The following is a 22,200-nucleotide window of genomic DNA, read 5'->3' as shown; positions in this document are numbered from 1 at the left end:
AAAAATTAACTTAAAACATAACAGTAATAGAGGTTTACAATATTTTTTCTCAAATCTTAAAAGCAAATATATTAACAAGTAATAAAATAGGAGCATTAAAACTTTGTTGCAGGTTTGTATTTAGTACTTTCAGCAATAGAAAGTCTTTTGAATTTATCTAAAAGAATAAATTGAGTAATACTTTGTTCTACTTAATGTATTAGTAAAAATATAAGCACTTAAACATAGATAACTTTATCTGAGAACACTAGGATTCATTTTTTAAGACTTAACAATCATTGGTGGAAAAATATAGGATTAGTAAACAGAATACCACAAGGACATGGAAGCTGAGGGTATTTTGAATCTAAAAATTTTACCTGTTTCCCTGTCAACTCCAATACTAGTCACAGCAGCAGTCTTGCAACTCTCAGTAGCAGTGAAGTCGCAACCCCTCTCCTATATATTATGTCTAACTACCTGGAGACTCCCTGCAGTGATTTAGTTTTTAAATTCATTCTATATCATAATAGTCCAATTTTGAACGAGGTTCTCCTCATTTCTCTCTCCCCCTCATTTTTAAAATATTTTTCTTCTTATAGGGCATTACAAAAGTGTTTTGCTTTATTTTGATAGTCATGCATTTAGGTTACAACGCTGCAGTTAGGGGTATCAATCTGAGGAAAGACACAGGCTTTTGATACCATTTATTTTTTTTAAAAAGTACTTAATCTGGATTATAACTTCATGACTCTTCACCTCATATGCAGTGAGTCACCCTGTTCAATCCTCAATAGTTTAGTAGCATTATATCTCACACACCAAGTCAAACATGGCCAGGTCAGCTGTAGCACTATCAACACAATCTGCTTTGAAAACATAACCCTCAGATTACTATTGTTATGCAATTTTACTATCCATGTCACACCACCAGATTTATTTGGCACTTGCAGTCATGACTTGTTCTTCCGGAGGAATTCCTCTATAATTGAGCATTAGTTATTGTACCATTAAACTACAGTGTTTCCGTAAATTTTAAACAGATAACAGCACTTTCTAGCAAGTGTTTTTTTAGATACAAGTTTATTACCTAGTTACAGGGAGAAAAAAAGAAAAATTGGCTAGAAAAGGTTTTCCTTTTCTAGTTTAAAAAAAAAAAGAGGTTAACAGAAAACATCCTGCCATTGCTCCCAAAGGAATATTCCCCAACTACAAAATGAGCGAAGGCCATTTTCTAAGTGTAAATATTTTAAAACCTAATGTAGTAATAAACAGTTATCCTACATATTTGTTCTGATGTGATCTTTGGTATATTTATACTATAAGCATTGATCTTTTATAAGTATTTTCATCTGTTTCTTTCATTTGTGGATGCTGGTTTTAGGTTCAACATTATTAACAATGGCAGCAGTCCAGCGTCCTGGTAGAAATATGCAGTGGGCACAGATTGCTCCGGCTCCAGGGCTTACTCATATTTCAGATGAGGAGTGGGCCTGTGCAGTTGAACATTTCCACGAAAATGCCAAGAGACCGGGATGAATAGGCTCCTTTCATTATTCTCTGAAGGAAGAGGAAGACTAAAAGGTTCATGGCGAATTGTGTCCTCACATAAATGTCAGGACAAAGTAAGGCTCCCTGCAAAAACATTTTCTTTACAGTCTTGGCAAGTCTTTCCCTAAGAAATACCACAGAATTGTGCTCATGATGTCAGACATACTTTAGTGAGTATGAAGGATTAACGTTTTGTATCTCTGCTGATCTGCTCACCACTATGGGAAGCCAAAAAGGCAGAAGTAAGCTTTCGGTTAGCTTTCCTTAAGGCAAGATACAGAACTGTCGCACCTCAGCCCTTGAGTTCAGGATGCTATTTGATCAGAAAGACTGGCACTTAGGCATCTAATGTAAATAATATTGCTTACTGAAATCTTATTTCCATACAAATATATGTGTCAAAAGTAGAACAAATCTCTCAAGATCATTAAAAAGGCAGAGGATTTATTGCGATTTTACCCTGTAGACTAACTCAGTCAATGTGGTAAAATTAGGTGTAGAACTAACAATTTTAGTTTGCATTGGGAATAATATTCTTGAAGTGTCAGATTACAGTATTATAAATAAGTATTTTACACTAAACTGTAATCAGTATAACATCATGCTGCCTTTTACAGAATAACATATTTAATGGTCATCATATTGTAAATGTAGTGTATGAACCTAGTAGATTATAGAGAATTTAGAGTTCTTCACAGTAATGGATAGAAATTTAGCAGAAAAAAATTGAATTTTTACTTTAAAATAAATATCAATGTCAAAATAGCTAACAACTGTTAGCTGTTTCAAAGTTTAATGCAGTAGTCAATGATTTAATTTTAAAATTCTTAAAAGTACTGCAAACACAATTTTAAAAATACATAATAAATAAATAAAATAATCAAAGATGAAATTCATGACTTGCCTGGAGAAAAACACCAGGCTTACAATTAAAGTTGCTGTGGCTCGTGTATGGGAATCCATAGCGTACAGCAGGACTACACTGGGGCTCATTTGACCTTGTTAATATTTAGCATTCAAAGCCGCTGCCAATACAGCATTCACCTGAGTCAGACTTGGGGGCTGCAATACTTTGGTTTCAATTAGCATTCCAAAGCTCTCTTTAGAGCAAATCACGGATACAGTGAATTTCTTCCTGAACTAGATATCATTCCCTGCATTTGGATTTTAATTGACAATACTCAGTAGCTACTCCTGTTTTCTATTTCTTCTGGTACATTTTAATTCTGACTTTACCTCTGTTGTGCTACTTCTGAACCACATGGCAAACACTTTCAGCAATGATACATGTTATATAAACAATTTATACTAAATTTAGGAGGGGTCTTGTAATCCTTTGAAAGTTAGAGGTAATTGTGCACTTCACTATTGAACCAGTATCTGCCATGCTGAACTTTCCTGTATCAGTGTCTAACATAACACAGAATGTGCACTTTTGTGGTTCTTTTCTAAAATAAACCAGTTTTACTCAGTCATTTTCAATTCGACTTTACTTTGGATATACTGCAATCAAATTAGTCCTGACAAACTAATAAAGATTGGGCCAATGTTTGGATGTGACACTGTTAAGTAAATCTATCTTGCAAGAAGGAAATTTAACAGCTGCTTCTGAAGGAAGCATCTTTATCACTGAGTCAGAGAGGAACCAACTGCTTAGCATAATTTTAAAGGCAGCTCCTCTGTCACAGGCAGCATCATTCAGTTGATGTGTAAAAACCATTTATAAATATTAGCAATCATCTGGCATTTTTCAAAAGAACAGGAAAGTTAATCCTGTTTCCTGACTGAGTTCTGCCTTGCATAATTACATTCTGACTACCTAAGTTCCCCTGCAATTTCAGTTAATTACAGTATTATTCTTACTTCCTGTCCTAAAGTTATTTGTGTAGTAACCATATCCTACTAGAGTGGAAGATGAAGTAAGCTCTGTGAATTATTTTGATTAATGTGTAAAATGTTGTGCTATTGCCTCACACAAAAGACACTACATATTGGATATTATTCCCAACTAAAAAAATGTGTGAAACTTTTCAGCAATTATATTAACACTCAGTAGCGCACCTCTCAAGGGATGCTTGTATTACCCAACTAATAGATATAAATCTATATATAACTAAAAAATATTAATACAGCCTTTTATTGAACATAAGCAAATGAAAAATCTTAGATATCTCTAAAGAGATAAAAAATATACAAAAAAATATACATAATATACATAAAAATACAGTTCTCTAGCACTTGCCATTGCTTTTTCCTTTATAACAGAGAGTAGAGGACAATTTTACCCAACTCATCCACTAAAAACTACTATTGCTGACAGGGCTTTATCCCTCAATTTTGTCATGCAGTAGCCATAAATCTATCCATCACAAATTTCCTCCCTTAGCCTCAGACCACTCTTCCTAAACTTGTCCTGACTACGCGTACATTCCTCCATACCGCCTCAATGCCTACTGTTTTCTGCCACATTCCTCTGCTCCATCCAGCCCTCCCCATGCTCTCCCCTGCATTCAGCGGTGCTTCCATATCCCACTCACACAGGCAGATCCATAGCATTTTCCTGTCTGAATGTACACCACTTTGCCTGCCCCAGTCTTCTCCTCCTATACAGTTATTGTTGCGATACCTAAAATTTCTCTTAGTGCTTCAACTGCTGTAGTCTAGACCCTTTCCGCTATTATAAAATGATTTCACTTCTCCAAGATGCAGAAAAAAACCAAAGCAAATGTGTCCTATAGGCACAAAAATCAAAGCCAAAGAAAAATAATCTCAGAATTATTTCAAAACCAACACCGCAAATAAAGTTCTTGAGACAGGCGATAATATTGCAAGACCTGGCAGCACCGGCAACACATGCAGATAAGCCACCACGACATGCTTGAAAAACAGCCAGTTTTACTAGAAAATCTGAACTACGTGTTTTGTCACTCTGTTCTCTCGTCCCCCCACCTGCACGAGGAAACAGCAGCTGTGAGTGGGAAAAGCAGGTGGGTGGCAGGGTCCAGAACCCCTGCCTTCCTGGGGCGTTGCGGTGCCCACCATAACCACAGCGATGGACCAGGGCAGCTTCCAAGTGCCACCTGATTACCCAACCTTTAGCTGAAGGGGTTTTTCCCACGGCCTGGCAACTTATTCTCTCCTCATGGGGAGCAGCAGCTGATGAACTCCCAGGGCCAGGATTCTATAATCACTACTTCTTCGTGGTCACTCTCCCTCCCTCTTCCTTATTCTCTCCTCTTAACCGCTCCCCTTCCCTCTCTATATGCAAACACTTGTGACAGCAAGTACTGCATCTGGTGATACCTCCACACTTTCTTTGCACCTTTTAACGTCTTCCCTTGTCCTGAGCACCTGACACTTCCAAGCAACGTTCTGAGGATTACACTGAAATTGAAACAAGCTATTTCTACGTGCCTGCAATGGCCGATCTTCAGGTCATGCTCCCAAGCCTATTTGTTCTCATACACAACTGGGAAGAAATGAGTAAGTCATTGAAGAAATTTGGGGTTGGACAGCCTGTGTCTTTGAGACAAGGATTTCTGGAAGCTCTTTATTTTTTCTATGGAGGAAGAGACTGGACTTCTGTAATTATACGGTGGTTATGTTTTCTAATGTTTACACACTGGCAGAATGGGAACACAAAAACAAGTCTACGTAAGCACAATAATCAAAAAACCCTTCAAGGCTGTTTCCCTTTAAAATTACAGGCCATGCCATTTAAGGGAGTTTGCAGTGCTGGAACATGCTGCAACACTGCCTGCCCAGGAGAAGGATAACCCCGTTTAAAAGTTGTTTTGTTTTGTGGGGTTTTTTTCCAAAGTTTCACTCTTGACATGCTTGTTTTGGAGCTCCTAAAGGAGTGGGGAGTTCACATAAACGAGTTCAACACCTCCCATACACTGGGGCAGGCTCCAGCCCTCGCCCGCCTCTCCGGGGCCCTGCGGGCCATGGGAGATCTTTAGCCCAAGGAAGGACAGAAAGATCTGGCCAGTAACACCACCTACGTGCTGGAAGGGGCCTCCTCTGCCTCACTGCTAGTCTGGTGGCAAGACCCTCTTATCCCTCATCAGCAGAGGAAAATCTCTTCCACATTAAGTACAATTATAGGTGAAAATTGGCTGCCAATTTTTGAAAATCTGCCCCTTTAAGTTTTAAGGGAGCTGGTTTCCTTTTCAATTTTAAATATATCTCACCCATATGGGAATAATACACAATCAAATCCAATATTTTTCCTACTGCCTAGCAGCTAAGTTATTTACTTGACTTTAACAAGACTTTTCTTTCCTCTTCCCAAGTTTGAGAGCAAGCACAAGCTGAGATGAGCTGTGCTGCTGTATGAGCAGGCAGCCGCTTCCAACAATTTATTTGAAAAGAAGCAGACCTGTATGTGAGGTGGGGAAGGGAGAGACTAGCGTAGGCGGGGGAAAGAGGGGAAAAAGTCAAGGTTTAAATTTTTTGTTGTTGTAAATAAGCGGCTTGAAACATGGGAACAGAAAATAGGAAACTTTCAAAGACTTGACACACCTATTTCCTACTGCTGGAAAATTAAGACAGTTCCATAAGCTGCATCTCCCTTAAATTAAAAACAATGCACAAAGGGTGTTAAGTTAGCCATGCAGACATAATGGCCATTAAAAAAATCCCACTTGTATGCCGTGCAAATTTGCATGTACAACCTGCATCTGTTCTTAAGACACGATTAAGGCAAAACAAAAAGTTTTACTTTGAACCCCTTTCCCCCCCCCCCCAAACTGCAGAAATAAAAATTTAGCATGTTTACTATCTACAACTTCCTTCTCAGAAGACACAGGTAGAGCATTCATGCCTTCCAAAACGTAACCTTACACATCTGGCCAGCAAACATCTGGATATTTATCTCCACTCATCATTTCCTTCGGTAAGTCCAAAAACTGTCAGTTATTTCAGCTGAGATTCAGCCCAAGGGAGTACAAAAAAAAGTTACATCCTTCTTTTGTCCAGGTTTTATAAACTGCTTTTTACCTTTTTCCCTGGGATATCAGTAAGTATAAAAATAAGCAGTCTGGATTCCTTTGACTGTGGTTTTTATTCCGTGAATATGTACTTCTGTAGCCACAGGGAGCATGCATATGCAATTGTATTTATTACATGGTCATATCTGCAATGCATGCAAAATATCCTACATCTTTAGACAGGCTTTTTTTGTTTTAAGTGTTATATGCATCCAGAAGAAACAACTCAAATCACAAATAAGAATACAGATCAATTTGTGAATAAACTGTATAGCAAAACTTATGCCAGTTAAACTTCAGATTTGGGACAGTCACAAAACAGGAAATGTGAGTATCAATTAACTTAAAAAAAAAAATTAAATTAAAAAAAAAAAACCAACTTCACTTGCAGAATTGTTGTAATGGAAGCACTGCCTTTGGACTGGAGGCACCAGCTTGAGGAGACAAACACCTGAGTTTGTCCCTTGCTCTGCCACTGTTCTAGGAAAGTCTCTTCATGTGCCTGTACCATCCTTCCCCTATTTTACAGAGGGGCACAGTGAAACTCATCTCCTTTGCAAAACACTTTGCAGTTTAACTATGAAAACCCCGACTCTAAGAGACTCAAATGTTATTACCAAAGATGATACATATTTAGCAAAGGAAAATGTCAATCATTTCTGAATCTAATTATGAGTTTAGTTTTTCTTATTATTCAGTAATTTAAAGCTACTGCTGACTTTAAATTTTCCAAATCACCATCCTGGTATCCAATCTGAAATTGCATAGCAAAATGTTTTGGACAAGAAATAAAGAATTCAAACTATGCAATGAAGTTTTTTTGAAGTCTGTTGTTTACCTGAGGTTGCACTCACTTCTCCTTTGTTATTTCTTTGAACCAGCTTCATGCTTTCCAACTTAACTCTGCTTGGTGAAGTTGAAGTGCTCTTAGAAGAGAGGATAACTTAAAAATCATACCCATATTTAAAGACAAAAGAGCAAAAATTAATATTATGGCTTCTTAAAATTCTATCATTTAGTATGAATTTATTTTATGTGTGTACTGTGGGCACTTTGCACGCTGCCATTTGTCCCATAGGAATGGTGCAAAGCATTCATGACTCAGATTCATTTTACCCATATAGTAAAAGGGAAGCTGCTAATGATATAACAAGCTTACATACTTAACTCTGCATTTCTCCGTAATACTTTTAGATTTATTTTTCAACTTTAAATCAACAAATAAAATATATGTTTAGGTACCAAAACAACATTTATAATAAAAAAAATTAGAATTTCACGTTAGAATGAGTGGATAAGAGAGAGCAGGAGAAGAGCAAAGCTGCAAATAGTGGGAGAGACTGGAGAGCTACTTTGACAGGTTTGCTCATTCCTGCCTCACATCACTTCCAGGCAACAAACAACTCAGGAACAGTTCTTTTTTATTTATTTATTTATTTTTTAAGCAGAAGGTAATTTCCAGTCAAAAGTGTATTAAATTAAAAGACAGTTTTGGGTGAAAAACTCATTTTTATTTCTGTAACACACTATACGTTACCTTACTGAAAAAAAGGTAAGATTTTTATGACTACAAACGTTTTAGGATCTCAGCATCCATATGTGTTAATAGTGACTATAATTTAAAATAAAATAAAACATAAAAGTATGTAAACTATATGATGCACATATAAAGCATACACTTTCCTTACACCACTGTGCTGTAAAATAAAAAAAATCATACTTTTTTCTGTCTCAATTTAATAGGCCAGTTTCCAGTTGATGGGAAGCATGAGCATGATGTCATTGATTTCTGAAATGATTCCTTGTGAAAACATGTCTCATGTCATAGTGGTATTACAATCTGAGAGTCTGCACTTCCCTTTTTATACTTAGCAATAGCTTTGCCACTGCTGAACTTACAACTATAATACGGCAAGGTATTCTTAGAACAACAGTGATATTTGTGATACACATTCATTAAATAGAAAGGAATTCTCCTAATTTTATTAAAGCTAAAACTCGAGTTTTACAAGCTCACGTGCCCAGGTTGCTCTGCATTGTCTGAAGCAATGCCCTCCCCCCGTTTTACTGACAGTCTGCGTAATGACTGCCACTTACTTGTCCTCATCAGAGAGGCTGAGCATGGTCGTGTTTTTTTAAGAAGAAAAGTTTGTAAGAGTTTCTGGGAAGTTAAAAACTAGGTAGAATCAAGAGTTCTTCTCCTGGACCCTACAAAACCTTGCACTTCCCCATGCATACATACCAATACGATTTGATTATCCACAGTTTTTGTTTACCAGAAACAGAAATAAATTTTTTGAACACTTCAGTTCCCATTTAGCCATCAAAATAAGTAGCCCAGAGGCCAACATCCAGTGCTGAGATCCAAACCTTCTCTCTATGTATACTTGCATAAAATACACATGTATTAATGGAAACACACTGGAAAATTGTATTTAAATTACAGAAAAATTTGCATAAAGAGCATGTGCCCTTGGAAGAAATGAAAATAACAATGATATTTCTGATATGTCCTTGGTCCTAATATTCCAGAAATGGGAGGTTTTAGCAATGTCCTGCTGAGGAACAGAAGTACAAGCCCAAGGCCTTCAGAGCGACCCATCTGCCCAGGAGGAGAGCAGGGTCCATATCCATGCTCCGCATTCCCCAGCCACAGAACCACATACGTGCCCCAGGAGCCACCTTACCTTTCCCTGTAAGTAGACTGTGAAGGTGCTCCAAAGCTAAATTCTGCACAGTTTGAAAAGTGTTTGAAAAGAAATTTCAAAAGAGCTGTTTGAAATTGCAAAGTACTATAGATCTTCATAGTGCCTATTAGCGAAAGTGCTGCTTCAGAGCAGGGATGCAGAGAGATAGCGTTCTGTACATTTCTTTCGCATGCTAAAACTATACAGACCGACAAACAGAGCAATAATGACCAGGCAATTTTTACTAGCACAGCGGGAGAAAAACAACTTCTTTTTGTAACAGAAAAAGCACAAGCATCTCAATGGGCCATCTGTTTTAACAATGCCTTTTATTTCTCTAGGCCTCTGCTTCTACTATAAAACTTAGTGACAAGAAATAGTTACCACTGCTGCCGTTTGATGAATTACATGATGTGTGCTTTTACTCAAAATCTAATTCCTTACAGTCACATTTTCATATCACAAATTAAAAACTGTTGTTACATTTGGTACCTGTTATCGCTGATCTGCTGATTTCAATAGATTGGCACAACATGGAAGGGACATAAAAATGAACCTCGCCTCTCTTCAAACATCCCTCCAGCCCAGGACAAAGCCCTCTAGCAAGACAGTGTGCAAAGCTGCTGTATCAGAAACAGACAGCTAGCATCTCCAAAGTCATTGCAATTGGTTCAGGAAAGAAGTGTGTTTAAAATGAGCCTGGATCAAGTGATTTGTGTGCTACTTATTCAGGAAATAGGTATCAGCAAGCATTTTTATGTTTCTCTCTAATTTACTAAGAAGCCTTTATCTGAAGTAAGTAACATGGCTTAAAATTAGATCAAGGGAAACATGTATTCTCAGGTGGGTTTTCACTTACTCTAAATATATGTTTCTAGCATAAGATACATATTCAAAGTTTAAGACAGAAACAAAAAAGGAAGAGAAGGCAGACATAGTTGGACTGCTTTCCTTGAACAAGTAGTTGAACTTCCAAACACACAGTCTCTCTCTTCAACTGATGAAGTCACCTGATTGAAGGTGGTTCTATAACATTTAGGAGGTCAAATAGTGTATATAATAGAACTATTTCAAACCTTTTCTCAGGTAAAACCCCATAAAAATAAAATCTTCAAACTATTGCAGAAGAACTAGTTTCTCCTCTCCCACACTCACTAACTGCAAAAAGGTTCACTTCAAAACTTGGATAATTCACATTTTACTATGTGTTCTATAATACCTTAAGAAGTACAAGTGTTATGCACCATTTCATTGGTTTTCAGCAGCACACTTAGAAAAGTATGTCAAATGAACTGTTTCTCTGCACAGTGAGTTAGATGCTTTCATACTCATGTCTCCACTCAGACTAAAAAGGGATTATTTTTTTTCCCTGCTTAAAATGCACACGCGCAGACTAGAGGGCTACACTAGCCAAGGATATGAACTGTCTTTTTGAATGGTCAACCCATGCTAATTTATAGCAAAATTTCTTCTCCCACTTCATCCCATAAGATACTGTTCTAAGTTGTTCATGTGCAATGACACTTCTATCAGATTAGTTTAATAGCCAGGAGCATGACTGTAATCACAACAGCCATGTGTGTGACATATCGGTTTCTTCATTACAACCTCTCATTTAATCCACATACTATGCACTTTTCCTGGAGATCTCAGAAGAGAGTCATTTCACAAATGACTTTTGGAATTCCTTTCAAGCTTCAGAAAGTTTAGGTTTTACCACCTTAAAGAAAAATTTAGGTGAAAGAGAACAGAGATTTTCCCCACGGCTTTGAATATTTAAGGAGATTTATTTTACATTTTCTCATGTTTTACTGTAAAAGCATGTTACAAACTTGCTTTTGTGCAAGCAGATCCAGAGCTTTTTCCCCAGTCTGTGCACTCAGAAACAACCCAGGCACTGCAGGTAGGAAAAAGATGAGATTCTACCCAGTACACACCCATAGGTACCTCTAGTTAATGCATGTCTATATAGAGAGCCTAGAGAACACCAATGTATTATGTAAATCCTCAAAGCAGGATTTGAGTGATACTTAAGAGGAGTATTAACCTTGTGCTGGCCCCTTTCCCAAGCATAAGAAAAGACGACTAACAAGGAAAATGGAGGAATATGGTTTCTTTTTCATTTTGTACCGGGGAGCTTGCCAGATCTCTTCATGGTGGGAGCTTGAGAAAAGATAAACAGTGGTGAGAGGAGATGGAATTATCACCTGAATTTTTGGTACAAAAATTGTGTCATAACAGTGTCAGCTCATGCTTTCATGAATACGTATTTCATGATATTTAAAAGATACATTGTCTCTGGCATCATAAAAAAAAAACAAACTAAAAAAAGATTGCTTTTATACTTACATCAAGGCCTAATTCATAACAACCACAGAGATTCATCTCTCCCAGTATTCTGTGGCAAAGAAAAGCAATTACCAGATATTTACAGAAAACCTACAAGAATCATGGCAAGTGTATAGTGACTTTTCTCCTGATATCCCTCCATCATCCAAAGATAAGCCGCTTATGTCTTCTTGGACTAGATGTTGAACCCAGACCACGGAGTTTAATTCCTCACCTATAGCAATGAGCCACGTCCTACCCTTCGCTACATCATATTCCCACTCCAGAGCACTTCCTACAGCAGTTCTAAAGAGCCAAAAATCCATGGCCGATCACTTTGTCTGCTGTCCAACCTGTTATCAGATTTGTTATTACCATCATTCTTAGTAACCTCTGGCATTTCACATATTTAGAAAAATCTATTCACTCGTAAACATCTTTTGGATATTCAGAAATTAAAACTAAGTAAAAACTCTCTAGTGGATTTCCTCTTACTTCCATCTTCTGAGTTCGGAGATTTTTCAGAAAGTCACTTATCTCACAGCTTCTAAAGTAAAACAGGAAGGGGTTTGTGATACCTGCATGTGCCACGATAAATTTAACAGACTAAATGAGTCAACCTCACCTCATATCAGGACATTATTCTTGCCAGTATACAAAAAATCAGTCTTTCAAACAACAGGAACTTATTATGAACAATAACAACCTGAAAACAATACAAGCAGGCTCCTATAATTTTATGGGACCCTAGACCACTCCATGTCAGGAAGCCTCATTGCAGCTGAGGTAGTTTTCAGGTGAACTTTTTCAGCCAAAATATACATTTAAATGTCAGAAGGAATGGCAATATTTTGGTTTGCTAAGATTGACTGTGGTCTCCTACAAATTCAGTGTCCACTCAGAAAATTAAATTACATATGGTAAAGGAGCACCTCTTACTTCTGAAAAGTAAGAGAAAGGTAAAAGATATAGTTATAAAAACAAGCATATAGAAGTAACAAATGATGTAGTTTATTTACAGTGGACTTGGAAGGCAGGGAATGAATCATAATCACATGAACTCTCTATTTATTTTCAATTCATGTTATGCTGTCTGCAGGTATTAGACTAGAATCAATCAGAAGATAGAACAGAAAATATGGCAACCAGCTATTGCTTTTGCTATTTTTGTGAGGCAAGCAGACTCAGCATTTTAATATCCTGCTCTCCCAAGCCTATTTAAAAAATAAGAAAAAACAACTGACAGAATGGCAAAAAATGTTTTTGCTAAAATTCACAAGAAGAGAATATTTTTCTCTTAACCACTGGGTATCAATTCCCTTTGCAATCAACACAAGCTGTGACAAGACAAAGAGCAGAGCTTCATTCAGTCACTTGACAGTTCCCAAAGTTTTCTATCTTTCACTGGGGTGGAATTAAATTTGTTTCATTCTGGATAATCAATATGGTACTGAATTTCTAGTCAGGTAAACAGTGGCATTTTCCCACATGCAAGGACAAGCCTAAAAAACCACCACCACCCAACCCGCTCCCCCTGACCCCCAGATGGAGCCTTTGGCATGTAAAAGAACATTGTCATTTACTGTATTTATAGGGGAATACACATTTTCCTGAAAAGAAAACCTTGTGTCTCTGACAATGTTCCCAATAACAAAAGTCAGACATCATTCTATTATAATGAATTTCCCATAAATCTGAAATCCTTTAAATCCAAAATTATTTCCATATACTAACAATTCTTAATACAAAATCTACTTAAGAAGTCCATTCTAATATACTGACTTCAGACAAGTACATTATAAAATGCAGATGAAAGGAGCACTTCAAAGGTAGGAATGGGTCAGATGACTAAAGATAGCACGATCATATGATTCCAATACACCCTCCAAAGATGAGCAGTAAATGTAGATGCTGAAGAGACTCTGAGCCCTGTTGTCTTTTCCTTTAACAAGCTTGCAAGCTCAAACTCATCTCCTCGTTCAACAGTGAACATAGCATTGCACTGGTGTTCAAAGTGATAACATATTAGGATTATTATTGCAGACTAAGTATATAAATAGCTGAAAGAGTAGGACTAGGTTTTACTGTTGCCCATTCCAGTCATTTTAATGGCATGAATCTTGAGACACTACCTGTCCCAGTTTATCCACTCTGGTTCCTTATAAAAAAAAAAGAGTTACCTGCCTGTGCACTACTGACCCAGAAAATCCTCTCTGCTCCCTCTGAAGTCTCCAGTTATCCCACAGATTCTGTGCTAGCAAGTCTGTCTTATGTTGCTTATGTCCTTGACCACTGGGCAGGACGACATGTCCTGCCCCATGGCTAAGTTGACCCCATGACTACTGAACTGAGTTGAATTGTTTAAGAAAGAAACCCAATGGAACCCTGTTTTTTAACATGGACTGTTTCAGTGATCCTATGCACATAGGATCCGTGCAGGAGGTTTTTTTCAGAACGGAGTGGGTGGTGAACTGCAGTATGGTATAGGAAAGAGTGGCCAGAAACTTCTGAAGTCAGCTCTGCTGCTGAAGAAATTGTTCTATGAAACTGTAACAAAAGATGCTTACTGGGAGAAGAGGCAGAAGCAATGTAAGTCATGGCTAAGAGAAACCCCCTTTTTTAAAAATTCCACAAAAGAGGAGATGAAAAGTTCACAAAGCTTCCAATTCTTGGAAATCTTGGAAATAAACCTCCTCAACATCCTCAGTTGAGACATTTTGCCACGGATCTGAGGCATGGCCTTTTGAGGGACAAAGCTGAAGTGAGTTTTCAGGGTTTCTCCTTTGTCATCTGACCCTTCAGAAGCTGGCCTTGGCCAAAAGGTCAGTCCTGTGGGATGGGAAAATCTGAGAAGCTCGGAGACTATTGTTCCAGAATACACCTGGCGTGGTAGAAGGCTTATTTCTCATCCACCATAAATAAACTCAGAATTATTAAGAGACACACCATTAACTCAAAATTTTATGTAGCAGCTGGGGAATCTGCCGAGAATATACTTATCAGTTGAGGTCTATTTTACGAACTCTGCACATAACTCAAACCATCAGCACATATTGGCTCAGCCTTTCACTGACAGGGACCATGTCACGTATCCCACAGGGCGGCTGGAAGCCGCCAGCGGACAATGGGGGTGAGCAGCTGACACGGGCCGCCGCGGCCCTGGCGGAACAATGCAGCTGCCGCGGAGGTTGGCCCCGCTGAAGGAAACTCGCTTCTCCCAGGTTGTCTGAGGGGAGGGACACTGAAGCAATGGAAATTCCCCAGCAGTAAAGGAGAACAAAAGAAGAGGTGTTGGAAGTTGCCGTTAAAAAGAGACAGGCTCTCTAAACCTGCTGGCTGCCAGACTTGGACAGCTTCTTCCAGGGCCTGAAAGACGAGAGGAGGGTCCCCTGGCTGACAGAAAACCACACTGCTCTGCAGGACGCAACCCACCGGGAAGCACAGATTTAAAACTACTCCCTTCCACAGAGGACCGGAGTTTTACTGTCCCTCGTTGGGGCGTGGGGTTGAGAGCGCAGCTGCTGCCAAGGGCCCTGCTCAGCCCAGGGGTGTCCTGGGGCTCAGTGGAGCCCAAGTCAGCCACAAAACCCCTCGCTGCCCCACAGACGGGACCTGGGCTCTGCACGAGCCTGTCTCTCTTGTTTTTGCATGGATCTGGAAGTCTCTAGATTTCCTCCCCTGATTAAAAGGCGTGGCTGCTGAAGAAATTATTTTACAGAGCCTCCAAATTCCTTACTGCCGTTGTCATACGTCTGCAACAGGAGTATCTGCGAGGCCAGGGCGTGGGGAGGGGCGTGCTGCACCACGGCTAGGGCTCGGCACTGCTCTGGGACCGCCGAATCCCCCTTTCTAGCAGGAGTAACTCTGCAAGGACTCTGCACCTGGAGAGGAAACTTGAGGAGTAATCCACATATGCTAGATTAAAATATCTGTTAAAAATCCCTCAAACCCACACATATCCTTCCCTGAAAAAAATTAAAATAAAACCTGTGATTTTACAGCTTACTTTCCTTAGTAGTACAGCCATAATGGGTGTTTTTACTGAAACAAAGCGAAAAGTTATATTGATTTATAAATTCATTAAAACGCCAGGAGAAAAAGCAGTGGTTAACTAAGTACTCCCATTGACTGCCATGGCTGTTGGATCAGGCCCAGAAGAATACTGGAATAAGTGGTGAAACATTTTATTTTCTACCTTTTAAGTGGCTACTGCAAACAATGGAAAATACAAGCACATACTTAGAATAACTCTATCCTTTGCAAAATGAGATCACACCTAAAAATACTTCCTCTTGTTGCTGTATAACTTCAGTTTATGATAATAGCTATTACACACATATAGTGAAGAGGAAAAAATAGCTTCCAAAGTGCTGTGTAAAAACTTGATATTGTATAGTAGAGTTTCTGCTACAGAAGAAACTTGAAGATCTGTAATGATTCAGGCTATTTATTCAAACAGCAGAATGGACAATCCAATTATTGCATGGATAACATGAAATAAGGTAGTAAAAAGCCAGGGGTTTGAGTTATCAAATTATTGGTTGGAGACAGGAAAAGCTATATGATGATGACAATTCTTTGTATCAAAATTATATCAAGTATTAAGAAACAACTGCGAAATATATCTGAATTTTAGTTTTCCAGTTTGAAACAATTAGTGCTATTATTTACATCCCCACACATAAGCCCACACAGCTTGAATTTCCTGGGATATACATGTGCTATTAATTTTTAACTTCACTCTAGGATCCAAGCCTGAATCACCAGGCCTTGTCACTTTCAGGCGCAAGGGTGTGTTTTGTCCACTTCTATCAGAGACTGTTCCAGTGCCCTGACTTCTCAAAGTGCAAAGGTATTTTTCAGGAGTTTACATTTTATTTTTTAAAAGCATCTCCTACACTTAAATTTCCTTAGCAACTTCCGAAGCAGCCGACTTTTGCAGCTGTGTTGCCGCGCTACGGATTTTATCATTGCTTGACCAGAGAAAAGAGCGTTGGTTGAGTTAAAATCACCATTTAGAGTGATTTTCTCTAACGCTGCATCAGTTCCCTGCTGATTAGCACAGACCTAACAGCAAACAGTATTTCTGTAACCTGAAGAAGAGTAAATTAACATTTCTAGAACAGCTCAGCGCTGGCCTTCTTAAGACAAGAGCAGCATTTTGTTATGCAATTTCCTCAAATCCATTACATATAGACAGAATTGGTTTGGAGTTTAATTCTAAAACTGCTAGAGTGATTAATTTCAAAGCGTGGAATCCCAGTGTTCCTCTCAAAATATAGAAAAACAGACAAGAGTAAATGCAAAGTTGCTGCATGAACAGAAATACATGCAATTGCTTTGGAGAGCACAGAGCTAACCCTGCTCCCTTCTCTGCCAGTGGGAATTTTACCACTGACTCCAGTGAAAGCACAGCCAGGCTAGTGATTTTCTAACACTTGAAGGCAATTATTTTTATTTTAAAATGCAGGAATAGCCTCCCGCTCTGGTCCCGTTCTCAGCCTGAGGCTGTAGCCCTGCCAGCACTGTTAATGTCATTGTTTGCGAAGCATATTCCCAGTCTCGCGTACACCCACGCAGGGCTCCCAGCCGCGATGTCCCCCCCATCTCATTGTTCCAGCTCCCCCCCGCTTCCTCGCCTCCCGCCCCGTCCCCCCCCCGCCAGCCCAGTTCCCCAGCACCATTGTTGTCCCCCTGCACCCACCCTGCATTGTTCTCGCCCCCGCCCACCCGCCTGCCATCCCCACCCGGGAGGGACCCTTCCTCCCTCCCTCCCACTCCCCGCAGCAGCTCAGGCTCCTTTCTTACCTACTTCCATATATTCCGCTGACCTATTGGCATCAAAACATTTTCCCTTTCTGAAAGTGCATTACATAAACTGTCGTGACTAGATCCCACAGCTATTGCGAGCTGTGGGCGCTCTGCCTTGAGAAGCCCTGTCCAAAGTCTCTTAAAGAAGATTCTTACTTCATTGCTACGGACTTTAGATCAGGCCCAAAATTAGGACTCTCAGAAAGCATTATTGCATTTTCAGATAGGATATAAAAGGCTAGAGCAAAATTATGTTGTCACTATAGAACAGAAATATGTAATGAGACAGATACATAGGCATCGATATTATTACATATTCACAATATATATGTACAGAAATGACTGGCATGATTTACATGGGCTCCACTGTTACAATAAATAAAAGTTAAATCCCTTCTAAACTGTGCTTTTTCTCTTTCACATATAAAAGCATGTAGAGTTAAAAGTGTACTTCTAAGAAAACCAATAAGGCAAGGCTCGCATTTACGTAGTCAAGTGTTAATTGCAGACAGGATTTCTAAAATAACTTATTTATATATGTATGTCCATATATATAAAAAATATAGAAACATTTTTATTCATTTACTAGTTAAACAATGATTGAATGTTTAAAAAGATTTTTAAAAACCCACAGAAACAGATGAAGTTAGCCAGCTGTCCTGTCATTATTTTGGCCACCTTGCTTTTTACCACCCTCCATTTTGTACATCCACGAGGTTCTTTTGAAATAGTTATCTGCACTGTGCTGTGTTTTTCATACAGGCATACAGGGATACTAACCCTAAATTTTTATGCACTTCCTAATTTTTTCCTATGATACTTCACTTTCACTGTGATACTGTTTTCAAAATTATACTCCCTCTTTTCACAAAATCACATTTATTATACAGAGTATGATGTATAAACTGTTTTGCATTCTCACAGTAAAAGTGAATCTTTTTTAATCCTTGGGAAGAAGAGCAGCTATATATGCTTAGAGTAGATTAAGTACAGAAACAAAAACAAATACCTCATTTTATTAATAAATAAATATTTTATATTTTAATACACAAAAAACTCATTAACTCTTACCATGGCTTATGCGATGAAAGCAGTAGTATGCAAAGTCCACTCCCAGGAGTGTCAAATACCATGTCCATGGCGAGTCCCAGGGCAGTTCAAAGAGTCTGTAGTTATTCCATACATAGATATAACTGATTAAGTCAACACTTCTGAATAAAACACTGAAATAGAGATCCAAAAAGTTTTATCAATAATTTTGTCAACTTTAATTACAGAACCTTTTTACTGTATATTTATCATTTATCAGGTGGGAGTCTTTTTGTAACACATAAAACCATCCTCCAAATTCTGCAATCTTTGTCAAGTAATACTACTGTTGACTTCAGTGGAACCTTTGCTTAAGGTGTATGAGGTGTTTAAAAGCAGCCCTCACCCACTCACCACCTGTGGTGTGGCATGAGGCATGCTCAAAGGCTGAAGCACTCCTGTGCTCTGCAAGTGGTACGGTGTTCCTGTTCTCCCAAGTCTGGAAGAAACCCATCCCTGCTAACTCACAAGTAACTGAAGTATAGCAGCAATTATGCTCAAACGCTAACGTATGACGTTAAAATACCTTGACTATTTCCACTGTAAGGAAGGGCACGGAAGGTGACAGGACTTTGGGGAGCAGTGAGATACTTGATCTGCTCAGCATATCACTTAACTTCACTTTAAAAGAGGATAAATGCAGCAGGAGGAGTCAAAGCCCAGTGCCTTTGAAAAGAAGGGAAAGGGCAATTGGTAGAGAGAAATGGCAGGATTGCCAGAAAGGGGGAGAAAAAATCATGAATTTGCAAAGGCGGGAAAGCCTTTGTTGCTGCTGAGTTCCTGGACTACAGGGCGTGAGCAGCTACCCCTGACCTAATGCAGTAATCGGGAAGCGTTAACCCTAGCGTGAAAGAGATGAGAGGCCGTGGCCACTGGGGTGGCGCAAGTGACAACTGGCTTAGGTAGCTGTGAAATGGCACCTCAGCTGCAGATTGATGTATGTTTAAACTGGCATTTTTGTAGAAGAGAGTAGACCACAGCATGATTTGCAGCAGCTTCCTCACACCCCCTCCTGTTACCCCCTTTTTGCTGTACTGCTGAAAATGTTTGTGGGACTGCGGTGAACTGAACTGGGGCAGCCTCTGAGAAACAGCAAGTAGAAAAATGTAGGGAAAAGATACTAATTGCAGGAAAGTCACACATATCCTTTTTTTAATATATCAATCAGTTAAATGCACCTCAGTTTAAGGCCTAAGAGTCAGAAATAAGGTTATCATTAGCACCATCTCTACACACAGGAAAAACTAATCTAGTTCTCCGATGTTTTGCTGCTGGTATTTTTTTTTGGGGGGGTGGAGGAATCGTCAGTAGAACAACAACTTTATGCAAAGTTGTGGAAGATTTTAGAAATCTATAAATCGTATTCATGGTTGGAGGAAAACTGAGGGATTCAAATTCAGGGTACTTCAAATGGAGATTGCAAATGGCATACCTGCAAGACACTACTTGAATAGAGGTGGTAACAAACTGCACGTAGGTGTCGGAGCTTTGCAAAACCTCAGCTGAAAGACTGTCACAGACCAACATCTCTCTTTCACTTTAGTCTCACCTGGAATTTCACCTTACATTGAAATCAGCCAAAAGACTTTCCATGTGTGTCTCTGTCCACATTTGCTCATTCTTGTCTCAGTGCCACTTCTCAATGGTACTTCTTCTCAAAACCTGCCTTATTTTTTTTCCTTTTTACAGCTAGATTATTTTTTACATGTTTTCAGTGATTTAGTTTACAGCATGGCCCCGAAAATACTTTAATCTGCAAAACTAAAAAAAGGACATATTATACTCCTCCTCCTCTCTAAAACCTTGTTTCACACACCTGGGAAACATCCCTGAAAACAGTCTGGCCATGTCCTGTCCTTTTGGGTAGCTGCACTGAAACATGAGTGAACCTCAGAAAACGTGGCTATTTCAGCTTGCTGAACTTTGCGGTCACCTCCATATTTTTGCAGAGATATCCATTCAGAGCTTTTATGCTTCTGGCATTAGCATCTCTTCCCATAACAGTGTTTTGAATAAGGCTAGAAGGAAACATCTTGAGCTTCTGTGCTGCTAGTTTCTTTATTAACGAGGAACAAAGTCAACTGAAAACCCCAAGCTCCCAATACTAGCCTGCAAGCAGGATAGTATCCCATCCACCATTTTATCCTGAGAAGCTGAAGCTGTACAAGGAGTTGTTGCTTGGGAAGAAGAGAACTAATATCTTTTCCACAGCCAGCTGTCACATCTTACCTGCAACTCATTCCTACCTTTACTACAATCATCCCAATTTTTCTCTTGGACAAAACCAAAACACAACAAAACCCATGAAGTTTCATTTCAGCAGCTGGCAGATGAAGAATTTCTCTTGACTAGCAATGACAGGTGTATCTACCACTTCAAAAACAACTTCGCTATGCCCAGAAGTTGGACCATACACACCTGGAACATGTTTAATTTTCATAAGAGCTGTGTTCTATAAATATTTTTTAAAAGATTATGTGTCCAACCAGATTTTTGCAATTCACCTCATGAGGCATCTGTAAAGTTCAGTATAAATTCTCAATCCCTTTCACAACAGGTCAGAAGGGAGCTGGTATTATTCAAACACAAAGAAATGGGCATTTCTTAACATCTTTTCAATGACCAGGAAATTTAAAACACCTCTTGCAACATAGAGTATCGCTTATTATTAGGTACTGTTTTCTTACTTTATTCTTTTGCTTTTATTAACATATAATGCCTTTGCAGTACATCCAAAGATATGTGAACTGGTACATTTCCTCCATTTTTGATCAGCTTTCAGTATTGCACCCTCGAGTCCTTTTTTTTTTTTTCTTCCACAGGCTGAGGCCAAGGTGTAAAACTTGAGCTAACCCTGCAACACATTTTTATATATGTAATTTGCTGTACAAGTCAGAATTTGCTTATTCTTTCCTTCATGCTTGAATCACAAGTCTACAGCACATAACACTAGCTGATTACTGTAATTAATTTAGAGTAATCCATCATATCACTATGCAATGCTGCAGAAAGAAGAGTTGCTTAGCTAAGTATTTTTTAAAAATTTACAGTGTGATAGATAGGAAAGTCCAGAGCTTGCATTCAATTACGATTCTGAAAGTTCACTTGGAGTTTTAAAGGTTTATATTGCTCCTTTTTTTCTCCCTCAAGTTCCATTTTCACTTCTTGAAAATACTGAAGAGAACTTAAGAAAACTTTTTCCTCATTTAAATGTTAGTTTTTAACTATAAATATGACAGAATCGGATAGGTAAGACTTTTGTCATCTAGTCAAATCCCCTGCATAAGGAGTAATAAATCCCAGAACAGACAGGCTATATAGAAAACCTTATTATATACATTGCATAGATTTATCTTGTTGGATTTTGAACATTTCTGCTGAAAATTTTCTTATTACGTGCAAAGTATGCACTTAGGCCACTGTTTTGACTTTGAGAGAGGATTCTCGTCTCCTTGTTTCTAAAGTTCATACATAATTTACTCAAAGGTGATAATACTTGTTTTAATAAACCATTTCCTCCCTTCTCCTTCCACTGGGCCAGATTATCATTTCTTCTAATTAAAGAAGTTTAAGAAGGAAATTCTGGGAGATGAACTCTCCATGTGGACATGAAGATCTACTTATGGTAGATACCTATGGGATAATGAAGGAGGGAAAAGGTGGAGGAGATTCAATTGGAAGAAGAGGCAGCTGCCTCTTTTCAAAGAATACAAGGTCCCGTTTTGCTTCCTTCAACTCACAGATCAGCCTTAGGGCCTAAAACC

The 22,200-nt window shown here is 38.7% G+C and overlaps 1 protein-coding gene across 2 annotated transcripts in view; it reads right to left on the bottom strand.

Annotated features, from left to right (window-relative positions):
• The window catches only part of AGMO (alkylglycerol monooxygenase), a 208,518-nt gene that overhangs the window by 169,773 nt on the left and 16,545 nt on the right, over window positions 1–22,200 (bottom strand). For both annotated transcript variants that reach the window (XR_012994728.1, XM_076331409.1), the window contains exon 3: window positions 18,419–18,570. Coding sequence is in view for 1 of the 2 variants with exons in the window: in XM_076331409.1 (XP_076187524.1) it covers window positions 18,419–18,570 (152 nt within the window). In the remaining variant the exon portion in view is untranslated. The remainder of the gene's footprint in view (window positions 1–18,418; window positions 18,571–22,200) is intronic.

Source organism: Aptenodytes patagonicus, chromosome 2, assembly GCF_965638725.1.
Source record: "Aptenodytes patagonicus chromosome 2, bAptPat1.pri.cur, whole genome shotgun sequence".
In the NCBI taxonomy this organism is placed as follows: Eukaryota; Metazoa; Chordata; class Aves; order Sphenisciformes; family Spheniscidae; genus Aptenodytes; species Aptenodytes patagonicus.
Note: the sequence above shows the minus strand (reverse complement) of the source record. Positions and strands in the feature narration are given on the sequence as shown.